At 35.4% G+C, this 19,316-nt stretch overlaps 1 protein-coding gene across 6 annotated transcripts; it reads right to left on the reverse strand.

Moving 5' to 3' along the window:
• Positions 1 to 114: 114 nt before the first annotated feature.
• On the reverse strand, positions 115 to 15,402 carry LOC119996713 (protein TRANSPARENT TESTA 9). 6 transcript variants are annotated; one of them, XR_005467925.1, is made up of 21 exons: positions 15,064 to 15,402; positions 14,643 to 14,694; positions 14,481 to 14,557; positions 14,267 to 14,400; positions 14,061 to 14,157; positions 13,880 to 13,937; positions 12,995 to 13,103; positions 12,755 to 12,884; positions 12,465 to 12,672; positions 11,833 to 12,143; positions 10,031 to 10,119; positions 9,860 to 9,930; positions 6,847 to 6,957; positions 6,565 to 6,630; positions 3,722 to 3,859; positions 2,213 to 2,333; positions 2,058 to 2,129; positions 1,861 to 1,922; positions 1,463 to 1,622; positions 1,062 to 1,209; positions 115 to 781 (listed from the first exon to the last, which is right to left on the reverse strand). XR_005467925.1 is itself a non-coding variant. In XM_038843450.1 (21 exons), exons 1-21 carry the CDS (start codon positions 15,132 to 15,134, stop codon positions 443 to 445), a joined length of 2,622 nt encoding a protein of 873 aa, XP_038699378.1. In that variant the 5' UTR covers positions 15,135 to 15,400; the 3' UTR covers positions 115 to 442. The 6 variants fall into 6 exon arrangements, 5 of the variants coding, with proteins under 5 accessions (XP_038699378.1, XP_038699375.1, XP_038699374.1 ...); XM_038843450.1 differs by having other exon boundaries at positions 1,062 to 1,228; positions 12,465 to 12,651; positions 15,064 to 15,400; XM_038843447.1 differs by having other exon boundaries at positions 1,062 to 1,228; positions 1,861 to 1,919; positions 15,064 to 15,400.
• Between the last annotated feature and the right edge of the window lie 3,914 nt (positions 15,403 to 19,316).

The raw sequence follows: 19,316 nt of genomic DNA on the forward strand, positions 1-19,316 counted from the left end.
TTTAATAGATTTATGGTCAGACTACTAATTTACGACCGAACAAAAAGATGGTGAAAACTGGTTTCCCATGCTTAAAAAAAGTTGCGCCAAAGGTGCCAACCACTAGAAAGAATATATAGCGTGATCTGAAAATATTTATATATATCTCAAGGCTTTTACTAAAGTTTTACCTCACATATACAATGATGTTACACAGCTTAGAAAATTAGGCCACTAAAAAAAAGGACAAGCCTAGGGTTAAGAGCTGCTAAAGAATGGGAGAAACCGCGACCGGAACTTACAAATCAAGGAGCAGAGAGCCTAGTATACAAAGAATGGCACTACATTGGTGGTATGCTAATATACATTTCCTGGTATAATCTTAAGTTTGGCTCGAACATGTACAAAAAGGTGACTACACATTCTCACCCTAATGAAGGAAAATATTGTAATAACAAACCGGTTAGGAGCTTACAAGTGAGTTAGAAGTTGCTGTTGTCGAAGAGGCGACCTCAGGATGATGTGAAGAAGTGTCTGATGAATCTACAGGTCGTTCAAGGTCGAGTAACAACTTTAGTCCTCTTTCCACCTCACTGCTTTGTAGATTAGTCTCTTCAAGAATCATAGACAAAGCAGTCTTGCAAGCCTCTTCGTCCCGGAATGCTAGGGTCCATCTCCCATCAACCAAGGCCCTTGTTTTCCCTTTCTCATAGGTGACCAATTTAGAAGGTTCAACAAAGGGTAAAGTGGATGGACGGATCCGCAAGTGTAACCATCTTGGATGCTTATCATCAATCTTAGGCTGAAAGCAAAAACCAAGGGACAAATTAACCATCTTTGGAAGCTATGATCACAATGACATGCATGAAAACAGGCAGTTGCACACGTAAGCTTGACTATCTACGATTCTTATAATAAAATCTAAGCCAAAATGCATGACCATGAGACAGATTGAATATAAATTCTTCTCGCAAATGCTTCCATGAAAATCGCAGCCACACCGGTAAATGCAAACAGACAAAATTATTAGCACTCCATAATGTTTGCTTCAAGTGAAAGAAGGACAATAAAGCTGTACATACATTGCAGCCAGTCAAAGGTGCAGAAACCCGAACAAGTCCATAATGCCGCTTCAGGGGCAACTCTTCAGCCAGGACAAGCCACCCAGATGTGCCCACAGAGAGTGCTAGGAAGCTAAAATGACGTTCTTTACCCCTCTCAAATGCAATCCTACAAGGCACGGCATCAACTGCATATGGCAGTGACCAGATTGATTTAACTATAAAATACTAGATAGTGTCACTGTTGCATAAAAAAATCTATCTAAAAACAAAATCAACAAGATCTTCATCATTTAAAAGCCGGTATTATCATTAACATGCAAGTATTATCATTAACATGGGAATTAGTATCGATAACTAACAGCCACAAACGTATCATCAATAAATAGTTTACACCAAAAAGTCCCAAGTTAGTAACTGACCAAGTCTTAGTTCTGCACCAGGCTTGGGGCCTAGAACATCGAGGCCAGCATTTCTTGCGCGGGAATTTTCAGGGACATCACTTGGAGAATAAATAGGAGGCCACTCAGGCAAGACCCTACCGAGGAAGAAAATGTGAAGTTGATGGCGGAGTACAAACACCTAAGACATGGAATAACAATATCAGCAGCAAAAGAAATCCATAATGATACACCAAGAAAGTTCAGGAAACAAAGAAGTGTTGGGTAATCGAGAACGTTACACTTAATAAATTATAATAGGTTTGTGCTTTATGTCTAAAATATTCCATATTAATACTGAAAACATTACATGAGAGGGGGTGAAAACATTACATGAGAGGGGGCGAGACAGAGAGAGATGACAAAGTAAAAGGACAAACCTTCACCAATTCCCACATTCTTTCACCAGCAGCATATGATGATCCAGACAAATTAACATCTGCTGATAGAAGAGAGAATAACCGATGGTCATCTTAGCAATGTAATACAGTCCCTCTTTTTAATTTATCAGATTAAGAGAGAAGAGAACAGAAAGAAAATGAAGCAGAGAAATAGGCAATAAACTATTCATAAGTACCTTCGAAAGAGGACTTTTCCATGGGCAGGAGCATGCATTTGAGCTCCTTCCGAGGAGATGAAGCCTCGATTACTGCACGTATTTAATTTTCTCACATCACTAAACCACTTAATAAGACAGTTTATCATTCAATATTTCAAAATTTAAATTAATACCTTTTTTGCATTTCGTCCACTCATTGTGAAGGACTGTCAGAAGTAGATCAGACCAGGCACCTCTACTCTCCTGTACAAGAGCAATAGTGCAGTTCTTGTACGAATCCTGTGCACAAAAAGTCTACCATGTCACTACAATAGATAAATCAAATGCAAACAGAAAATAAATAATGGATGGTCCAAAATGGCAACACATGAAAGTTCAATTTGAAAACTGGGTTACCTATTGGGCTAAACTGTATTCTCAAATACCACAACCGGAGGATAGCAGTCCATCAAAATACATGAACTCTAATGACATCATACAACATATATCAGACCACCTTCTATAAGGTTTTGCCATTCTCACGTTTTTCCAGTAATGTAAACTGACCAACAAGGATAATTAATAATTGTGTTAAACTGGTTCTTGTTTCTGAAGGATTTTCAAACTATAAAATTACTCTAGTAACATAAGAGAAAATTATATGAGGCATGATATTCAAGGCTCAGAAAACTAATCCCACGGAGATGGAAGGCAACTACATAAAAAACATGGGTTGTTTCACTTGCCAAGAATCCAATTTAAAAGTCATTGCATCATGAGCTGAGATGTGTTCTCTGGTTCAAAGGTCAAGGAAAACAATAAGATTTGTTTTCAGAATTTTGAATCACGGCTCAACAGTTTATTCCAATTATTCCAAACTTTACTTACATGATTCCTTTGAAGAACTAATCACTCGAAAACCCAATGTTCAATATCATTTTCTCCATCTAACCATAAATGTCCAAACCCATCTCAGCCCCACCAAGTCCCAAATGTGCTGGGACTTCGGACATTCTCAGTGAAGAAAGCAAAAGAATATTAAGTATTTATCACCAAATTCCAAGAAAACAGATTCAACGAGTGAAAAGGCACTTAGAAAATTAGCAAAATTTTCTGAACTCTTATTCATGAAATCTGGCCAATAAGAGAATATAAATATATATAAATAATTTTCTGTCTAGCATGAGAATCAATGATGTGGAAATTAAACAGCAAGAATGACAACATAGGGCCGTAATTGACTAAGATTGGAGACGACATGAACAAAGAGATATTAGGGTTTTAAGAAACTCCTACAATACATAATAATAATAATAGATTGTCGCTTACAAAATTTTTTTAGAAGACTACTTACAATAGGGTTACAACAGCCTTTAGATCTTCGCCATCGATTTTAAATAAACTTAACAGACCCTAGCCACCCAAACTCATTAAAAAGTCACGTGATAGTCACATGATCCACTAAAGATAAATACTGAACCATAACTAAAATAAAGCTTGATACTAAAGGAAATAAGAAATTAATTAAAATAGGGAAACTGCCAATTCAGCATATACAGTGATGTTAGCAGTATAGATGCTCCTGCCATCAATCAACTAGAGCTCAAGGCTGACAAAAGCTAAGGCTCTTCCAACCATCAAACAGTACATCAAAGCAGAACAATTTACTGTAAAATTTAACATATCAAGCATGTATAACTTACTTTCAGCAGTTTAAGTTGATTGCTATTAAACTCTGATTCACTATAAGGTAGTAGCTGCCGCAAAAGCCAACCACCCTCCCACAATGCCTCTGCAGATATATTTGATCGGCAAAAGAGACTGACCAGTGCATCAAGCAACTATAAGACATTTCACAAAAACAATATAATTGTTAGTTTCATACTGAAAGCAAGATATATTGCCAACTCGCCTTAAAGAAAAACAATTAGATTGATTCATAAAAAAAACTACAGTATATGAGAAGAGCAAGCTTCCATCCATTCTATGGAGGACCTCTGAAGTGTTTTTCTTTATCAAGGCATTTTCTATGCTAGAACTTTTATTTATCAATGCGGTGAAGATGCTAAAGCAATACAATAAGTTGCGTAAAGAGAAATGAGGATTTGGCACTTAAGAATAACTAGACAAGAAGTCATTCAATATGAGATGAGTGCAATCTTCTATGGTCTTCAACTTTGATCCAATCTAGTGTAAAAAGCAAAAGCGAAAAAGCAAGCCAACAATGTGCAACTTCAATGACAAGGACATTAAATCCAATGATCCTCGCAGAATACATAACAGTGTCAGAATGATAAGGAAAACTACTAGGAGATATATAACTCAAAGAAACTTTAAGAAATTAAGGGGAAAATCATTATACTACACCACAACCATCACAGAAGCAGCGTCCATGCCAAGTTTCCTACAGAACTCTAGCATTTATATTACATATTGTGACATCATTTGATACAGAATTCCACCTTGTGAATCCCTCCAAAATCATATTTCAAATCTTCAATCTTTGTCAACCAAACTCAGAAGGCCGAAACTGATGATTTTCGCACCATTCTTACACCTAACCCACATTATCCTCATTAACTCACGTGTTTTTGAACAAAGGGCCTCTTTTTGCAGCTTAATACACCATAATCCTACATATTAAAAAAAATTATCAAAAGCTGGCATGTAAGTAATTTCTGCAAAGTATCCAATTGATACTCATCCCATTCAGTCACAACATTAATCACGTTGATGATTGATTCTCCTCAAAATTCATCTAAAATGTGCTATATAGCTCTGGCTGCCCTGCAAATAGGAAATCAATCAACTCTATCTGAGCAACTGAGAATGAACAGTGCAACACAATTGAGGACTATCTACCACATGTCCTCTTACTCAGGCAGTGAAACAAATTAATATATCCTTCTAACTCATGAAGCATCTCGCAATCAACCTAGAAATTACCTCAAAACTCACTGCCTTTTAAGTTTAAAGTCACAATTATAGAAAATGTTACTTGGTTCCAAGACGAACTTCACCCAAGATACTAGTTTCACCAATAATCCTCCTTGAGGCTCACTGAAGAAGTAGTATTGAACTGGTTTCATATTATCTTCCACTGAAACAGCACATTTCAATTCCCAAACAATCCAGATTTCACTCTGATCACCTCCATCACAATCTGCTCTCACTCCTGCCCAACCACTAAACCAAAGTCCAAAGTAATCATTACAAACTTTAGAATCACCAGAACACATAGGTTTTCCACTACAGGGATCATACGGTACGATCATCTCAGAACAATCCACTGCAGCTAAGAGCATAGCCAGCTGTCAATTTATGGTAAAGAATAGACAAAGAAGGAACCATATCATCCACAACTGAACCCAACCTTCAACAACCATTTCATCATCTGTCTTCGCAACAATAACAACACTATGGCAAAGAATCTTATCAGGGAGGCTTAATATTGTGGACCTCAACTAAAAACGAGCAGCACCACAAGCCTAGCTTAAATGAGGGATACCTTTTCAAATGAGGAGAAAGATTCATCTGTTATTGCATCACAGATAATGCATAACAACTGTGACAACTTAGTAATATTTATGGTGGACCAAGCCCAATAGATAACTTTAATCAAACCTCCAATTTAAATATTTTGTGTCAGTACTAATAACTGTGACAAAAACTCAAAAGAGCACTTAAGAACCAGGTTGCTTTGGAGCCCAAGCACCAAGCTGTACATTTCATCGAAGTGAAATGTTCCCTAAGAAAGTGAAGAAAACCATTCCAGTATATAATTAGTACCTCACCAAAATGCAAGAATAAATATCAAATTTGTAACACCAGAAAAGGAACAGGGGAAATAAAACTACATTCCAAATAAAGCAGGACGTATACAACATGAATTAAACAAAACAGAAGACAGGCGAAGATGTCAATGATCAAGAATGGGGCAACAAGGAATAGAACTTTGTTAATCAGAGAATTCAAATCTGACACTGTCAAGATTCCTACATGAAAACGGACTAACACCTTCAAACCAGATATTTATTTAAATAAAAAAAATTCAAAAAGCATGGTTCTATTACGTCTCAACTTTTATTACTTCTATGGACATCGCGTGTAGCTCTGCTGTGTGAGACCAAAAACACTTAAACTGGAAATACCTTAACCTGAGTAAATGACAAAAAAATATAAAAAAACTGCTCTTAACTATCAAAACCGATCCATCCAAAGGTGGAGGATAAGGGTAATCCCACCAATGAGAAAGACGACTGGCACACAAGGGATAGGTTTCTAACTCCCACTAACCATCCACCAAACCCCTACACTTTTCCATCTCTCATGAACAAATAATAAGTGCCTCGGTTTCAAGACATGCAATTGATGCTTTACGTCTTAAGAACTTGAAGAGTGCAACTCAAAATAATGCCTTCTTAGAGTTAAAAAATAAAACAAAACATCAAGCCTGGGGTACACTGACAATTGATAAGAAAAAATGACTCACCAAAGAGATTAAAGAAAAACAATTTAGAAGCGTCAAAGAATAGGAAAAGAGTACCTTAAACCTATATACACGGGGACTTGTTCCAACTTCTGGAAAGGAACATGATACTCCATATTGCTCCTACCCGAAAGAAAAAAAATGCAATAAATAAATAAAATCTAGCAAAGAAGTTATAGAATAGATGTAACTACAACTTTCAAAAAACAAAGGAAGCAAAATATGAGAAACTTAAACAAGAGAGAGGCTTTAGGACTTTTCTTTATATAATTCTACAATTTATTTCATCTTTCTTTTATATGAGAGAGAGAAAAAGAGAGAGGCATCATTATTCATTACCTTAAGCTTTTGCAGATACCCACTAAGTCCACCACTCGTACTTTCTCTTGTTAAACTACTTTCAGAAGAAAAAAGTGTCTCTTCACCTGAGCCCTCACCAACCAACGCTTGCTGCAGAGATCTAACAATTAGTGACCAAAAAAGAAATTTTCTTTAATTAATACAGAAGATTCCGAATTATGATATCATTTAACTGAACATCACACACCAGGTGCAGATAAATAGAAAGTTAAAAAGGAGGACCACAACTTTACAATTATTCAGGGGTTTTAAATATTTTGCAAGGCCTTTTTGGAAAGGCCCAACAAGAAAACAGAAGTTCTGCAGTCTCCAACCTTTTCATATAGAAGTCAGGTTAAAACAGGGCTTGCTATAAATCCAAAGAGAATCAGAAGTTAGAAGACTGCAAGTTGTTAAAAGACATTATCATTACAAAATTATTAAAATTAGTAAGGGTAAATGTACTCATTACAATTTAAGCCAAAAGAAAACAGGAACAGAGATTATATCACTTAGCCCTTAAATTTTCCATTTTCATTGGGAAATAGACGCTATGGGGAATTGTGTTCACTGTTATGCGCATACTTGAACTTCTGACTGAAGCATGTAAATAAATGTTTACACCTGGAATGATATGCACTTTATCTGAGGAATGCATCTTAAAGAAAAGCACAACAAAAGGAATTGATTGAAAGATCAACCTTCCCCTTATTTGACATCATAATAATGTAAGAGAAAATAATCAAATAAGTCAAACATCAACACGTTACAGGCATCCATGAATTGGACATACTAAATAAAATTTTGAGATCTGATTCTACCATTTTAAAGCGCCCTAATTTCAAGTTCTTTCAAGACCTAATCATCCAAACTCTCTATTTAACCCTAATTGCTGAAAGTCCCTCGCAAGAACCCCTTAAAATGAGGATTGCGAAACAGCGAAAGCTGTCCTACCGGGATTACATAGACATAATGCAGATTGCTATGGAGTAAGGTAATGTAAGAAGATTATAAATTTCTTGGGAAGAGTTCCACACCTCTTCTGTTGGGCAGAGGGAATTGGGCAGAGGGAATAGAATTGATTTTTGGAATCACATTTGGCACAGTGCATCAAAAGGCTCTTTCCAATTTGTATAACTTGGCAAAATAAAGATGCTGAGGCGAGTGATAACATGCTTATTTCCAATGGTGAAATTACTTGGGGAATTCATTTTAAATAGAGTCCATGGATTGGGAAAGTAAAATGTTAGAATATGTATAAATGATGGGAAATGCCATATCAGGTTTTAGCAACTGGAAGAATCAAAGGGAGCAGAAACAGCTGAAGACCATCTTGTCCATGGGAGCTTACAAAGAAGCTTCAGTTATAGATTGTCAAGCTAACACAAACAGTATGTTAAGTGTTGAAGGATGCACCCTGGAGAGTGGAGACTGTTGAAGCATTGATTTCATCAACATCTCAAGCTGAATGACCCAGGTGGAGTCTCACCTGTAAAGCTTCTCCAATCATTTATACAATCGATAACATTGTCTAGACAAATTCATTTTCACTGTCTAATGCAAATATTGCAGTATAAGTTTGGCCAAAAAAAGAACTTGGTACTCAATGGAAAAGTAACTAATCTTAACATGGTGTCCGAGCAGAAGGTCTTGCATTCAAAACTTAGCTTCCGCAATTTAAACTCCCATTTGTTGTTGTCTTATTGTTGTTGTCTTATAAGACCCAAACTCGGATCACATGAGAGAATGATATAATAATCGAAATCAGTAATAGATTCAGGTAAGATAACAAAAAGAAATCAGAATATAGGTCCCAAACACCAACTAGCTTTTGAGGAGCTAGCGCCTCCAACCCTTCCCAAAACAAGACTCACAATTTTCATAAGCTCATATGAATTAACAACTCACCATTTATGTTACCCTAAATCTGATTGTGAGAATGTACCGAACTACCCTTGCCTTTCCTAACAAAGACCTGTACGTCTTTATCATTGTCCCAAGTGTAGGCATATGTGTTTTTGTTATTGCCCCAAGTGAGGGTCTTGTGTGAGAATAGCCCTGGTGTTGGGCCTAATTTGTTGTGCACGTGGTGGGCCTTCAAATTCTCCAGCCCACATGTGAGGGGGAGAGTTAGAAACTTAGAAAGTTAGAATATATATAAATGATGTGAAATGCCCCAAACCCAACAAGTTAACTTATTGGGTTGAATGACAAAGTAACTAATGCTAACATAAACCACAGATATTGTCCTTCTATAAGGTCATTATCTATTAATTCTTAAGCTCGTATATCTAATTGTTATGCTGTTTTAGCTTCTGGTTCCCCAACCCTAATTTGCACAATGGAGAGCTACGGTGCATTCTTCAACGTATACATACAGCTATACATCCCGGTTATGAGTCTTCAATTATACTTCTGTACAATGTTGAGGTTCTTTAATAAGACCTCAAAACAGAATCACATTTTGGAGTTAACAGTTAGATAGAGATGCCATTGGAGGACTGATTATGCAAAGTACAGGCAAAATAGGGAGTTGACGTTCTTGGAGCTTAGTATTTTTGTGGACTCAGCATCAAAAATCAGGAAAACAAACAAAACACAAAAAGGTCACAGTAGAGAGTTGGGGGTCATATGAAAGGTCTAGTGATTGACCAATAAATTGTTAATAGGAGAGATAGTAAAAGCCTAGCATCTTTTTATTTGTTAGAGCAAGCATAAACAAGAACACAAAGATTCAACTACTTCAAGAATAGGTTCGCAACCTTGAATGCTGGAACCAAAGCATGGAGTGCAGGGGATGATCACTAACTTACAAATCCCCGTCACCCAATAATTTAAGATATATACCATGTTAGAAGGATGCTGCATGTACGATGCAAAACCCATATCACAATTTGAAAGCCACAAACAACAGCTGCATGATGTATGAAAAATTTAGAAAATGACAAGGAAAGCTGGAAAATGCAGAGAAGCTAAAGTCTTCAATAATATTCTCAACTTTTTGTAAACTTACCAGCAAGAGTTTTTTATGTTGTTGACGCTGAGGAAGAATGCCAAGTGCATCAAGCATCGTCTCATCCAGCTCTACAGATATGGTTATGAAAAAGAAATAATAACAAAAGACAATACCAAAGTAGGCTAGACTAGTAATAGCTGTAAAGCAAGGAAAAATCAATAGTAAAACCTTTTGTTTGCAGAAATGTGGCAAGAACACTTAATGATCCCAGTACTTGTATGTCATCCCCAGTAGTAATATAAGAAAGCAAAGACTCCCTGTAAATATTTTAAACCATCAGAGATGAAGGGTACACACGATACTATACAGGAACTGATATTTCTAAATTTCACTGTGTCAATAAGGGTAATATGAAGCAACGTAAAGGTTTGGGTTGTCCAGAGATTAAAAATCCCTAAGGCTTTACAGGAAAACCTTACAGAAAATGGCTTTGAAGATTTTCTGATGAAGAATATAGCAAAATGATCTTCAAGAGCAGGAATGGATCTCCTTAAAAAGAACTCAAGCCTTTGGAGTAAGGACTGAGAAAAGAATTACACAAAAAATAGGAAAATAAAATAGTTATTTACCGTTGTGACGGCCATAAAGAGTCCAACTTTTTAAAAGGTTAAAGATTACAGAAGATTATGATGAACAAGGACAAAAAATATTGGGGTAATGAAATAAGAATGAAGAACAGCATGTTATTATTAGACAACTAAAGATAGCTTTGAAAAGAATACCGCTAAAGGGCTTTCTCGCTGTTTGCCTGGGGGATTAGTTCGCTTCCTGGAAAGCAAAATGGTTGGGTTTCAAAGTTCAAACCAGCCTCATAAAAAGTGTGTTGGGAACCAGTTGATACTATCAGGCCTAACTTTCCACAACAGTGCTGTCGATAGAAATGCTATTTTGTGGAAAGAAGAGGTTATGGAGTAAATTGATTCTGCGTAGACCTTCCCTAAACTTCTTCTCAGTGATCACTCACTGGTTTGGGTGGTGAAATTATCATTGTACTCTTCCCATATGTGACCTCAGGAGCATCAATGGAAATAATTGTATGAGAAAAACTTTTTTTTTGTGTTTAATCATAAAGCCTTCGATATACCACTATGCAAGGCACTAGATACTCGATCGAACTTTAGAGGGCTGCTTTCTTGTTCCAGAACTGATCTTGCTTCTTTTTTTCCAACTTTTGCCGCAGACCATCATCCTATTCTCTTGGAAGTTGATGGAGTTCGGTATATTCCAAAATTTGAACACATTACTCAAATTACAAGTGCTTAATGGTATCATAAAGAAGAAAGTTTTTGTGATTAAGTCAGCTAACGAAACATTGGAAAGACAAGGCTCATCTACTTTTTCATCCCCTCTTTTCCCTGTTGCAAATATGATCTGGCCTATGTTCTTTCTCAGTGCTTATTGATATACAGAGTGCAAGAGGCTGTCTTGTATATTACTTTTCTATTAAGGCTGTGCAACCTCTTCTACTCTAGCATTTGTTTGACAACATCATAACCTCAAAAATGAAATTTACAGTCACAAGGGAAAAGGAAAACTACAAATGAGCAGAAGCCCAGCAACAGAAAACCAGTATCTTATACATAAGCTGATGCATCTGTAATGTCAGCTAGCAGAAAACATTTTAGTTTCCAAAACTACTTTCAATTCCAGGAGAAACAAGGGAACCACTGTTGTTCAGATCCATATGCCAAAGCATCAAAGTAAATTATAACAACTTTTGCACAAACTTACACAACAACATTTCCATGTTTGACTAAATTAGTTAGCCAAAAAATTAAAACTGTAAACTGTAACCTCGAAACATAAACAGTAAGCATAACCCCAGCGAATTTGTTTCCAGCAACAATTGTTAACAAAAAAACCAACTTAAGGTTGACCCAAAACACACAGTTGAGCACACTTTAATGAAAAAGTTTGATTCAATCTTAAGTTGACCCCTTCAGAAAACAGGTGAGATAAATAACCATTACCTCAAAGCTACATGTGATTGACCGTGATAGGAGTGGGTGATAACATCTTCTGGATGAATTTCTCCGGCTGACACAGTAAGTCTTAGATGTTCATCTCCCTTAGTAACACCATCATCGTGGGACTGTCCGCTTTCAAGGCTAAAATCATGTCCCGCCATATGGCCATTGGGTTTAGCTTCGTAATTCGGAATAAAAGCTTCCAGTGGACATAGGAGAGCAGCAGCGACAGTATTTGACAGATCCTTAATTTTAACAATGCGCAAGATGCAACAAAGAAGAAATAGAGAAGTTACAGGATGAATCTGGATGTCCTGCATTTACAATCCACCAAAGGTTTGATAAGACAAGTCTTAGAATACAATCAAGGGATGATAACATTGTTGACATCTAAATTATAAATATTGGAAATCTCAGCCTTAAGTTTGAAAATGTAAAATCAGCTGCATTAGGTTGCCCCTCCCCAACCATAAAACATTGTGAGCAGAAGTCATTTAATGTTTTTAAATGGATGAAAATGAACATTGTATATAAGTTTAGGGACCAAAAGCGTCATTTGCTCTGTATCAAAAAAGGTTTTGGTCTCCCATGTCCTAGTAAGGAAAAGAGGTGAGCAAATGAAGAAAATTTCATACATTTGCAGTAGCTATCCGCAGAGATGGAAGAAGCAACGGCAATATCAAAAGCTCCAAAATGCTGTCAGTTATTAACCTCCCAACATCTGGGATTCCAGCAGATATAACATCACTAAAGTAGAAGAGATTGTCCTCAATTTCATCTACAGCCCGAATAACTGTAGTAGTTGAGTCTAGACTTGCTCTTCTGTTCAGATAACCAAAAAAACTTCTTACAGGGAAAAGGCATATTTGCCTCGTTTCATTATCTAAAACAAAAACAAAAAACAAGAAAAAGGCAGAAGTCTAACCCTTGCTTAAGAGTGGCAGATACCAATCCATTCAAATCCATGCACTGCCTTAGGAAATATTTAACTAAATCCGAAAAGTAATCTGCATTAGGGGCACTGGTAACAAATCTGTTTACGGAATCATCTCCAACTGAAAAACGAAACAAAAGAAATCAAATTTTGCACTAAAAAACTGCATTGAAATGAAATATATAACAGAAATTAGAAAAGGAAATGAATAACGAGATAATACAAACTCACCATGATAGACATTTAAAGTGAGAGCACGGACAGCAATGCGAACCATATTCTCTTCATGAAAAGCAAACCGTATTGCCTCGACATACAACGGAAAAGAAACTACTTCATCCTATGCGCAAAACATAAGAAAAAGTTAATCACCACTCAACAAGAGGAGGGAAATGGTGACTTGGTGAGTGAGTATACGAGAGAGAGAGAGAGAGAGAGAGATGACTACTCTATAGCTAAAAGAAAATGAAAACGGATAATCAATCGAGTTCGACTAAATGTATACAATTTTATATTGGTGTCATAAACCCTTTCCTAGGAAGCCATCTTAGAATCAGTCATGCGTAGGCAAGTGATTCACAAAACAACAGCAATTTGGAACTTTGGGTAATCTCATAAATACATAGTTTTGCTCTATGAATTCCAAAAGGTTGAACTCAGAGCACAACTAAATTCATGGAAACATGAAGTCAGATACTTGAACAAATTGACTGCATTATGGCAGGACACAATTTAATCATTTTAGAGCATTTGCTTAGGAGCGCCATATGAAGAATTCCACAAAACAAAGAAAATTTCACGAAAAAGAACCATTCAATAACATAGAGTAAGAAAAAATCCCTTTCCATAACAATATATGTAATGGCATTGTGTAAATATACGTGTTAATCAGGTATCTAGTCATAAAAATGATCTAACCTGAGAAATTATGCCACTGCAACCCAAGTGTTAACCCAACATCTATATAGCCAGATATGTGCATGTGTGCATGCATTTATCTGTTTAGAGGAGAGAGAGACAGACAGACAGACAGACAGGCAGGCAGACACACAGAGCGAGGGAGGAACCAATAAGCCAACAATTTCTATGGCATAATCATAAGCGGGATGCACTTACATTACAAGTCTTCACAAGAAGAGAGATAGTATTCTTGTTTAGCTTTCCACTTATTGCTCTTCACAAGCCACCAGACATGTAGGTTAAAATCATGATTAATACAGAAAATAAAATAGCACAAGCAATCAAATAAAGAATGTATCAACGACCACTATCAAAACTTGAAAGACATATCACATACCTTAGGAATGATATATAGTAAGACAGCAACTCTTCATTACGAAAGTCAAATGCGTAAGTTATTAGGAAGTTAATATGTTCATTACTGAACATGTAATCTGCAAAGTTTCCAGAGAGGAAGATGCTTAACCCAATGCAGTTCATTAAATACCAGACCAGGAATGTAAAAAGGCCTAAGCACATTCTTTTGCTTAAGAACCAACTTACAAATAGCATGTTCACTTTTTAGGTTCTGGATCATGATACTCATTGTCTGCAGCAGCTGAAGTGAAGTAGTGAAAGTTTTGCTAATCTTTAATATTCGGACAAACTCCCCCATGACTTGCTTCTCCATGAAGAATCTAGAAACAGAAAGAAGAATAACAAATTTCTACCCTACAACATACAACTCAACAAAAGAAGGGGCATTGACAAGTCTCACTCGAAAAAGTTTGCGTCATGCTGATCACCGTAGGTTATTAACTCGGCAATTGATCTCAAAGCCTCAACAACAAAATCCTATGACACATATGAATGAATTAAAAAATGAAGAATGACAAGAAAGTGTTTGAACGGAATGATATGAAATGTAGGTTTTCATTACCTTATTAACTGCATTAACAATTTGAACTTTCTGCAGCTGATCGGTTAAGTATCTGCACACCCAGTCAAATAATAATGAAACAAAATATAAGCAAACATATATCCAGGAAATATAATGATTGACATAATACATATAAGTAAATATATATCCAAGACACTACCATAGAGATAAAGTGACTAGGTTTATTTACTAGCATATAAAGCAAATTCAATTTTAGGTTCCCAGCAAGAAAATAAAAAACATAAATACAGATATGTGCATATAACTAAGCTGAATAGCGAAACCAGAACCAGAGAATTAAGATGTACACACAATTCTTGTTCTAGGTTAAAAGTTCAATCATCAGTTATGTCGTCATGCACGAACTGATAAACCAGAAAACACCGAACACCATACAAAATTAAATAAATAAAAAAATTACCTAAGCTCGTCTAAGGAGAATCGATCTCTAGATTTCCAAAAGGAAAACCACATGATTTTGCGATCAGACATCCAAATTAAGCTCACTGAAGTTCATGCTTGGAACCGATCAGAATCCGAAGAAAGTTAATCGATTCTCAGAGAGATAGATATTTTATGTTGTGAATTACTGGATTTTGACACCAATCTTTTCCGAATCAGCATCGACAGAGAGGATCGACGGGGTTTACAATCACCGGTAACAATTCTCAGGTAGTGAGAGAGAAAGGGCGAACTGCCAGAACGGCAAATGAGGGAAGCAGATCGAGCTGTGCCTTCGGCGCCATGGGCTGACCAGCCCACTAATCACTACAACCTTATGCCTTAGTTATGGGCCAGTTTGGGCTAATATTGATGGCCCATAGCTTGATATAAGATGGTTAGAGCTAAGGCTTGGTGCTCTTATATTTATACAATTTGGAAGCTATATCGGTTCGGCCGGTTGAGTTTTTAGTGACTCTTTCTCTTCCTCCGTCTAAAAAACTTCTCTATTCTCCAAAATAAAAAAAATTATAATAAACTCTTTCAATGGATGAAATTTTCAATTTTTGTCTCATTTCTATATTAAACGGAATATTTAACGCAAGACATTTATATTTTAAAAAATTTAAAAGTTGAAATTTGATTCATCTTGAATATTAGTTATTTTTGAAAACAAATTATTTTCAAATATTAGATAAATTATATAATTTTTGAATTTTTGTCATAAATAATTTTTAAGGAGCCAAATTATTTGACATTTCTTAACCAATCGAACCTATACTCAACTTTCTGAGATCCTACTAATCCTAAGCTTAATTCAAGTCTAGTCAAAATATGGCTAGTTGAGTCTAGGGAGACCAAAGTCCGGCATACTCGGCCCATTTATATTTTATACCACTATATACATCTTATAATGTATAAATGTACAAGTTCTCTTAGATTTGATTACTACACAACCAACTACAAAATGCATATGGAAGTTTTTAATGTAATTCATTTATACCTTAAATGTGTATCATTGTATCGAGACACATCTAATTGAAAATACCTACATCCTAGTGAATATAACAGAGTTGTGGATACTTTAGCCTTCATGGATTGTATATCTGAGTCGATGACAGTGTATTTAGAGGTCGTTCTTCCCTCTATTTATTCTCGGTATATTTCTAGCATTTGTCATGATTAATAAATTTCATTTTTCCTTCAAAAAATTACAGAACTACAAACTAACTCATTAATATTATAAACTATAACTATATACCATTAATCTCATTATATGATAACTAATTTGATTAGATTTTGACATTTGAAAATTCTGTGTAATACAAAATATAATCAACAAATCACTTCTTTAGACACAAATAATATACGAACATAGAAAAAAGAAAGTTGTAAGGAAAAGAGAAAGATCTGGACTAAAGTAGTAAAAATTATAAATTTCTTACAATAACATAAGAAATTATAAATTATTTTTTCCTTTCCTTACATGTACATTATAATTAATTTTTTTTTACATAAAATGTTAAAATTTTAAAAACTCTTCATTTGATTCCAGCTCCACTTGTCCGTCTATCGAAATGAAACTGTAAAATAATTTATAGACAAAGAAAATATTAGAGATGGTTAGATAAATATAAAACGTTCAATTGCAATGATTTACAACTCATATCTTTTAACCCACAGTCAAAATTCATTATTTAAATCTAAGCATATTGTTTTTTGTTACTCTACTACACCTGAAAGACAAATTAACTCTCTTAATCTCAACAAATTAGTTTGACACTACTTTAAGTGTCCAAAATAAAAATCTCATTTCATCTTTTTTTAGCACTCCCAAGCAACCATATGAATAATGGGGGAAAGATTCGCAAATAATACAAAAATATTAACTTCATATCTCAAGATAGTTTTCCCACAACTCTTACACAAGTTCGCTAAGGTAAATGCTAGATCTCAAAGATAATATGAACACTCAGCATATTAGCTTCAATGGCAATAATACAAACAAGCTCCCACCAAGATAAAACTCAAGATTACACCAAAATCAAGCATCAAGACAAAATATTTCATCAATTTACTTAAAACATATTTCAATTCATAACGATCCCATTTTTGAATTTATTAGGTATTTAGCACCATGTCGTTGTCGAAAACAACAACATTCTTTGTTTATAACGATGCCGCTATTGGAAACACCATCTTAGTTTTGTCTTTAGTAAAGCCGCTGATAAAACAATGACACCAATTTGACTAAAACTAAAGTCGCTTTTGATAATTGTGGCATGATAATACCACAATTGGTAACAACAACTTTAGGTTGTGTTTGGTATCACTTCCAAAAATTTTGAAAACAAAAATAAAAAACAAAAACATAAAACATAAAATATAAAATGAAAACGTAAAATTGAAACTTGTTTGGTTGAACATTTAAAACTGAAAACAAAAATTGAAAACAAAAACTGAAAAAAAAAATGTGTGCTTATACTTTTATTTTTATAATAATGGATTATATCCACACCACTATATTTTTTATAACTGCAGTCTTTGCCATGTTTCACCATTGAAAACATCAGCAGAAATAAAAAAAGATAAGAAATAAAACAATAACCCAAAGTATATTTGATCATTGTCTTCATATCTCTATGCAATTTGCAATTTGAAATCTTAAAGAAAGTGCAATCTATAATAAGTGTAACTAGTTCTGTTTCCAAAACTTTTTTCTCTTGTTTTCAAAATTTTTGAAAACCTGTTTTTCGTTTTCATAAAAACTAAAACAGAAAATACAAACAAACCATATTTTTTGTTTTTATTTTCTATTTTTTGAAAACTAAAACAAAAAACAAGAAACAAAAGTGAAACCAAGCAGAGCCTTAGTTTGCATATAAAAGCATCCAAACAGTGGCATTAGGGCAAATTCTGGGCAAAAAATCGAGCATCTTTGTGATATCCTGACCCGATTATGCACTGTTTATAGTACATTGATGAGTTGATCGAGATGGAGCGAATCTTGGTGATCGTGAATTGGGATTTGGGGAGAACAAAAATTAAATCAAGATAAAATTATGAAAATATTTTTAATAAATGGAGGATTTAAAAAGAAAATTTTTGGCGCAAGATCACTCGAATCGGATTTAAATTAGATTTATTATGAATTTTTGAAGTTAATTGGAACATTTTATTAAGGGGTGTTTTTGAAAGATGGGTGTTTTTGAAAGTAAAAGATTGTATAAAAGAATAATTAAAATAATTAAAAAATAAAAATTTCAAATATACCCTCACTCTCACACGACTTTCTCTCTCCTATTTCTCTCTCTATATCATGGTTTACCAGCAATTATGGCGATTCTGACGACGTTGACGATCAAGCTTGGTACCAAAAGAAGCGTATGGACAAGACGAACATAACTCAACTTGAATCGGGTTGAACGAAGCTCCGGTTTGGGAGAAATCTGGGATTGAAGTTTCGGTCACAATGAACTTCCTTTGGTCGATCCGACCGATTTCAACAACGGTTTGGCTTGTTTCAAGTACCTATGAGTTCATCTCATCGAGCTCTTCAATTTGGTGTAAGATTTGACAGGTTTGGGTCGAGTTTGGCTGAGTTGACCCGGTTTGACTGGGATTGACCCGGTTTGACCCATTTGGCTTGGTTTGACACTGTTTGACTTTGGTTGACCCGATTTACCATGGTTGACCATTGACCATTGCCTTTGATAGTTGACCATAATTGACCGAACATATTTTAACTGTATTTTCGTATATCGTGTTTTCGGTGTAGACGGTGATCCCGGTTGAAATTCGGATTGGATTGACTTTCGGAGTCAGGGGTTTGACAGGGACGCATGCTTGGTATTTGCATCCTGATTTCCAAGTAGGGGTTTCCATGTCTCTCACGTGTGAGTCTAGGGTTTCGGTTTCACGGACTTTTATTATATTGTGGTTCTGTCGGTTTCCGGGGGTGGAAATACGACCTGTTTGTATGTTTTATACGTATTCTCTGTTGATTATTATTGTTGGTATGTTTTTAAGAGTAGGGTGATGGAACTGGTTGATGTGGATTATGGGGCCCATATAGGAGCCCAATATATCAGATTATGATGGATTATACAATAGACCGAGTACGTACCTATAGACCGTATGAGGTGAGGTGCATCACAGGGGACGCTCTCTGGTGTAGGCTATGCTATCGGAATATCCAATCCTCATCCAGTTTCGATTTGGACCTGGATTGGG

This window comes from Tripterygium wilfordii, chromosome 4, assembly GCF_013401445.1.
Source record: "Tripterygium wilfordii isolate XIE 37 chromosome 4, ASM1340144v1, whole genome shotgun sequence".
Lineage (NCBI taxonomy): Eukaryota > Viridiplantae > Streptophyta > Magnoliopsida > Celastrales > Celastraceae > Tripterygium > Tripterygium wilfordii.

Coding starts and splice junctions, on each gene's coding strand:
- LOC119996713 (XM_038843446.1), bottom strand. CDS start 15,134: ATGTCTGATCGCAAAATCATGTGGTTTTCCTTTTGGAAATCTAGAGAT. Junction 10,120..11,832: donor CAATCACATGTAGCTTTGAG/GTAATGGTTATT, acceptor AAATATTTACAG/GGAGTCTTTGCTTTCTTATA. Junction 6,958..9,859: donor AACATAAAAAACTCTTGCTG/GTAAGTTTACAA, acceptor AGATCTCTGCAG/CAAGCGTTGGTTGGTGAGGG.